Here is a 6,721-nt window from a genome sequence, read left to right as displayed (position 1 = left end):
TAAATACAACTTTAACTTAGTTTCTCAATTTATCATTTATACCAAAACCCCATTCATACCAAAAATACCGAGTTTTAATAACACTCGCTTTTAAAACGGTGTTTTATTTTTGGTGTGAATGGGGTATTAGTTTATAACTTTAATATAAAATCATATACTACTTTTACTACTACTTTTATAATTAACAATTTATAATTTTAGTCTTAAGTTTCAAATCGATAATCGACATTCGACAAGAACTGATTTATTTGAAATAAACTAAAAACTGTCTAAATATTAAAATGTTAAAACCTGTGAAACATATTAAAATATTAAAAACTGTAAATAATAATAAAATATTAAAATATTAAAAGCTGTAAAATGGGTTGACCTCCAAATTATCATCAGAACAAAAATACCTTATGGGCAACTGAAATCTGTTTCATCAGTTTCGGTTTTATAGGCAACTGAAATCTGTTTCATCAGTTTCGGTTTTATGGGCAACTGAAATCTGTTACATCAGTTTCGGTTTTATGGGCAACTGAAATCTGTTTCATCAGTTTCGGTTTTATGGGCAACTGAAATCTGTTACATCAGTTTCGGTTTTATGGGCAACTGAAATTTGTTACATCAGTTTCGGTTATGGGCAACTTTCAGTTACAGTTTTTTTACTGAACCAAATTTACGGTTGCTCTATAGTTAGGAGTAATGTTATATTTTTGATCAAACAGAATTATTTTGCGATAAAAAAAAATTTAATTCTCGCAAAATTTGTAAATTTTATGACAATGTTTTCCTTACGTGAAGGTATTCAAACATCGAAAATTGCGAATTTTTCTGCCACCATAAATTTTCTTAAAGTGTTAGTAATAAGCACCTTCGTTACCGCAGTGCGGTAAAAGTGCGTAAATCTCGTGTTTTACCACATTTTAATGCAATTTTTTTATTGTCTGTGCTGCAACTCTGGTGCTTAGTTAGTAACTTCAGAATTTGTTGTGGAAATAGCTTTCGTTGTTCTTAAAATAACTATAACTGACCAACTTGAAGCAAAAGAAGATTAACTACCACTTATTTTTACGGAGAGAATGTTTGACCACAGCAAATATCGGTATAAAACAAAACACGAAAATACAAAGCGTGAAAATTTACAAAGAAAAACCGTTTGGATTCTTTAATATCAATGAATGTCGTGTTCAGTGAAATTCGTGTTCAGTGAAATTCGTGTTCAGTGAAATTCATTTTAGCGAAAACTAATAATCTAAGGCTAGTATAAGTAATTAAAAACGAACGAGAGTCGAGGAGTGATAATGCATATATAAAACTTTTCTTGCAAACACATTACGTAATAACCACTTGCAATAAATCATTCAGTTAAGCGAGATAAATTAATCATTCAGTTAAGCGAGATAAATTAATCATTCAGTTAAGCGAGATAAATTAATCATTCAGTTAAGCGAGATGAAATGAAAATATGCCTTTGTGTTTTTTAAATACTCACGGAGGAGAGTTTACTTAATTGCATCGCATAATTAAATTTATTAAATTTAATTTAGCAAAAATTTAAACCTGGAAATAACTATATCTTTTCCATTTAAGATTACAAAAACTCTACAAAGTCCTTAATAATCCAAGGTAAAAACTTTATTATTTTTAATGTTTTAATTTCATTAACAAAAAACCAGTTTCAACTTTTTGATTACTTTTAATGAACCAAAATAAAACTTTTTTAAGCTTAAAATGTAAATTGCATTGATTTCAGAAGAACACCACTTGGTAGGCCAATCACACCAGCAATTATGAAATCGTATGTCATGACACATATTGCGAAAAAACTGGGCTCTTTTTGATTCTTGCCATACTCTAGGAGAACTAATGCCTGTTCTTAAGTGGCTTTCAAAAAAAAAAAGACTTATAAAGAACAATTTGTATTGTAGAAATGTCGCCTTTTCGGATTAAATCCAATAACAAATATGCAACTGTTAATTATCGTTAGTTTTGCAAAAACCGCAAAATGCGACAAAGTGTTTGTGAGGAGTCATTTCTTAGTAAGAGGTGACTGACGCTAAGATAATTTCTACATTATATCTACAGCTGGAATCGTAATGTGCCTCAGGCAGATATCCAGCATGAAGTGGGCATCCAAGGTTGTGCAATACTAGCTGATTGGGGTAATTTTTGTCTAGATATATTCGAAGCTGTTGAAATCCGCAAATCATTGTAAGAATTAATGCCGTCGGTACTTCCATCATCGTCGTCGTCAAATTAAAACCTAAAGAGTCTAATGAAAATACCGCTGTAGGCAATGTCGTCCTGGTCACACTGGGTTTTCAGAGGAATAGAAAGAAGTTTCCAGAGGTGTATTTTATGCCAAAGACATAAAAACAGTTCACCGTGTTCAGCTTTTACTTCTTGTGTAAATCGCCAATATCCTTTTTAAATCCAGATATTTTTTTGTCATTCTCTTGCAGTTGGACAGTAATACACAAAATAAGTTTTGGTTGTAAAATATTTTAGTGTTTCTATTTCTTTTGTTTTTCTTATCAAATAAAATGTTAGTTTACTGTGAGGCGGGGCTTTTCTGGGATTCCTATGTGTATATTTAGAGGAGTGGGAATGGGATTTACCAGTGAGCACGCTACGAAATATAAACGTTTTATTCACGTATTTTATTCGTAAACACAAATAAAATACGTGAATAAAACATTTATATCTCGTGGCTTGCTCACTGGGTCTTTAGAGTTTCGTAGGTTAGGCGGTTGGATTTATAGGTGTATGGGGAAACCTCTTGATTCTGTGTAATCGTAGCGCTCTGGCTTATTTTTTGTTAATACCCTTACTTTTCTTTACGCGCAATATTTCTCATTTAAACTCTAATAATAACAATTCTTTTCGTTTAATGTATCGTAATCGTTAATAAAAATTACATAAAAACTATTTTTTCTACTCTCCTTTTGTAAAGTTGAAACTCCGGTCTACTTATTTTTCGTAGAACCTAAAAACTCTGTTATCAACTCTTCTTTTCGCAATTCTTAAAGGTCTACACTACTAACCATGCTGTAGTTATCCATCCATCTCTCTCTCTCTCCCTCTCTCTCTCTCTTTCTCTCTCTCTCTCTCTCTCTCTCTCGGGCTGCCCACGGGTTGATGGATTTTCTAATGACATTAGAATTAATCATTTGGTCTATTTCTTCATCAATTTGTTGCCGCTGTTTTGGGGATACTCTGTGAGCTCTTTTTCGAATTGGTGCAGCATTTCCAGTATTATTAAAGTCTTTTATTAGGTGAGTACATCCTACTTGGTTTGGGTTATATACAAATGCATCAGAGTGTCTATTAATAAGTTCCGAAAAAAGCCTGAATTGTTCATCTGTTAGATTTTAGTGACTTGACCTTTGTAGCTCTACTGGATAATTGTCTTGTAAGGTAATACTGTTAAAATGGTGTGGGTTCTTCTCTTCCATTTCATGTTCATCTAAAGAAACGCTATAAATATTTCCTAAAACTGGGTCTGTTTCTAATTCAAACAATTAATTGGTTGGATTTGAAACCATCTTAGTCACAACATGGTTATCTCCTGATAAGAGGGTGGGTTGTATCACTAGGTTTTCTTTAACAGTAGTTCTTTATTTGGTTCATAGTAGTATTTTCTTTTCTATTTTAATTCTTAGTTGGGAAAGATATGTAGAATGTTAAGGATTGTTGTTAAGAGGGGTTGTAATAGTTTCTGCTTGGTTATAAGAACTTCGTTATATTCGTCTGTTTCTTCATAATTACTGAGCAGATCTGTTTTTTTTTTTTACTCAGGTGTCAGTTTTTATTTTTAAAATCAATTATCCCATTACTCTTGGTGAGGAAATCTTTACCTAATATTATCTTTTCTGGTTCTGATGAAAATTATAAGAAACTTATGAGAAGTTTATAAAAATAAATTTTTTTTAAAAAGGTTGAAGAAAAATATAAGAAACGAAATCTGAAAGAAACATAACGAGAAGTAAAAGTATAATGAACCGTAAAGATCCAAACTCCATGCCACTGTTTTTCTCAACTACCCCCTGGTTCGTTAAACGTTAATACTCTCGAAGTACAATCATCTCCGTTAGACAACTTTGATCGAGGCTCGATTTTTCTGTACGTTGATGCTAACGACGCGATCACTATTTATGTCATTCACATAAACGTACAGAACATTGTTTACCATTCAGCAAAGCTTTCTCTAATTATACAGAAGTAGAGAACGAATTGTATCTCTGTAGGACCTCCAATGTGAGGCGGGGCTTTTCTCTGCCAAGTTCCTATTGTGTATATTTAGTGGAGTGGGAATGGGGTTTAGTGTTTTGTAAATTAGGAGGTGTATAGGTGTATGGGAAGCCTCTTGGTTCTGTCTAATGGTAGCACTCTGACTTATTATGTTAATACCCTTACTTTTCTTTACGCGCAATATTTCTCGTTTAAACTCTAATAATAACAATTCTTTTCGTTTAATGTATCGTTAATAAAAATTACATAAAAACTATTCCTTCTACTCTCCTTTTGTAAAATTAAAACTCCGGTCTACTTATTTTTCGTAGAAGTTCTGTGCTACTAACCATGCTGTAGATATCCATCCATTTCTCTCTCTCTGCCTTTGCCTTCATTTTCTCCTCGTTTGATATTGGTCATATTGCTTTGGGCGATGGCGTCTTTTCATATTTTATTTGTTACTGTGTAAAATATTGATTAATGTTTTTGGGTGGTTAAATTGCTATAAACAGCATTTACTTTTACTTAGAATTAGCTTCCTTACGTTACCTATTATTATATTAAAAAAATGTGTCGTTACATAATAGCTAATCCTTCAGTTAATGGGTATTTAATTTACAAATAAACTTTTGCTCATTAACTCCATAGCTACAACGATTATTCCGAACCGCAAATCAAATTTGCGACTGAAATCTTAGTCTAATTAGTAATTATTAACTGTAAGAAGTTTTTTTTTTGTTTGGTTTATCACAATGGAGTATAGAAAAGTAAAACAAATTATCGGGTTTTTGCTCTTCAGTTTTTTGTTTTTGATTTGTTTTGGTATTTTACAATTAAACAGAACAAGAAGCATGTTGTCTTATCAAGATCTTTTTCTACATTTTAAACTAAGTCGTTTTTTAAATCGCTTCAAAATCAGCAACCCAATGATCTCAAGAGCCCATGTTCTGTCTTATTCGCTATTTGGATACAACTGGGCGAAATATGGGAAAGCAGTTGAATCTGTTGCCAAAGAGGCAGCCGAAAATAGTTTATATCACAACTGGACAGTTCGAATTTATCATGACAAGTACACGAAAAATGCTTTAGAGCTTCAGAATTTAACAAAGTTTTATCAAAACATAGAGTTTATAAATGTAAGTAGCTTTGCACACATGACCAGCGTCAACGGAATGGTCTGGAGGTTTTTAACTTTGTCGGATTCTTCTGTAGATGTTACATGTGTAAGAGACTTGGATTCAAAACTTATAACGAGAGATTCTGATGCTGTAAAAGTTTGGTTGGAGTCAGGTAAGCTTGTTCATATTATGAGGGATCATCCACAACATTCTGTCCCAATATTAGGGGGAACGTGGTGTTATAGAAACGAACTTAACCGGGAATTAGGAACTAAAATTGCTAAGTTATGCGCCGAAAACAGCATGCTACGTGATCCCGTAAAAGGAATAGAAGCAACAAAAGGTGATGATCAGACAGTTCTGGAAAAGTATGTGTGGCCGCTTGTTCGTGAGAATGCGTTAATACATGATTCTTATTTATGTAAATATGGTTTTAAAGGGGAACCTTTTCCGACAAAAAGAAATAAATCTGGGGAATTTGTTGGACAACCTAGGGATTATTTAGGTAAAGCTTCTGTGTGTCCCATTGAATGTCGTCCAAATCATCATCAAAACTGGCAATTCTGTTAACACTATAATTCTGTTAACACAACAAGGTTTACATTGTGTTTTAGTTGCGAAGATAATGAAATTACGAGTATTTTTTTTTTATTACAACGTATAAATTTTGAATATTTTTTTTTATTACAACGTATAAATTTTACTATGAGTCAAAGAAAATGCTCCTAAAATTTTGCTTTTCTAACGTAAATCGATTTTTTGAAATAGCGAGATGTTTCCATCGAGAAAACGGTTTATTATACAAATAGTTTGTAGATCCATACGAATTGTAGAAATACTTGTTTTTTAATGTTGCAAGGTAAAAAAAATACTTGATTTTTAAAAAAAATATTTTTTTTTTTAGTGTTGCGAGTTAAAAAAATCTCTACACATTTACATATAACAATCGCTTAATATATATCATATATTATGAAATAACACTTGGCCGATCCACCTGACAAGATAACCAGATTTTGAAAAACAAACTTCTCTAGAAAGCATAGTGCACCAATTTTTCATACTCATATGGTCTTTATCTATTGAGTCTTAACTGTTATTAAAACGTTGAAATACTTTTATGTTTGGCCCTGAAGGGCAGGCACTAGATAATCGGTATTGAATTTCGTTTATCGATATCTTACAGTATCGATCCCGAGGTCACGTTTTGCTGGTATTAAATTCATGTTAAAATAAGCTTAAAAATTCATTATGACTGAAAATGTGTTGTAAAGCCTGTGTTATTTGCAAGAATTTTAAAACCTAATAACTCGATTTTGCCTCAATAACTCAAACTAAATCATAGTTTTGAACTTAGTCTCCTACGCAGATTTTACCCTGCTTGACGG

The 6,721-nt window shown here is 32.2% G+C and overlaps 1 protein-coding gene across 1 annotated transcript; it reads left to right on the top strand.

Annotated features, from left to right (window-relative positions):
* Positions 1-4,741: 4,741 nt before the first annotated feature.
* LOC149884313 (uncharacterized) lies at positions 4,742-6,219 on the top strand. Its single transcript, XM_090098871.1, has one exon. It carries the CDS (start codon positions 4,971-4,973, stop codon positions 5,904-5,906), a length of 936 nt encoding a protein of 311 aa, XP_089954997.1. The 5' UTR covers positions 4,742-4,970; the 3' UTR covers positions 5,907-6,219.
* The last annotated feature ends 502 nt before the right edge of the window (positions 6,220-6,721 follow it).

The sequence above is a fragment of the Hydra viridissima genome, unplaced genomic scaffold (assembly GCF_058129835.1).
Source record: "Hydra viridissima isolate aposymbiotic clone 2 unplaced genomic scaffold, HvirCarnegie_v1 scaffold_9, whole genome shotgun sequence".
Lineage (NCBI taxonomy): Eukaryota > Metazoa > Cnidaria > Hydrozoa > Anthoathecata > Hydridae > Hydra > Hydra viridissima.
This window is presented reverse-complemented; position numbering and strand designations above follow the sequence as displayed.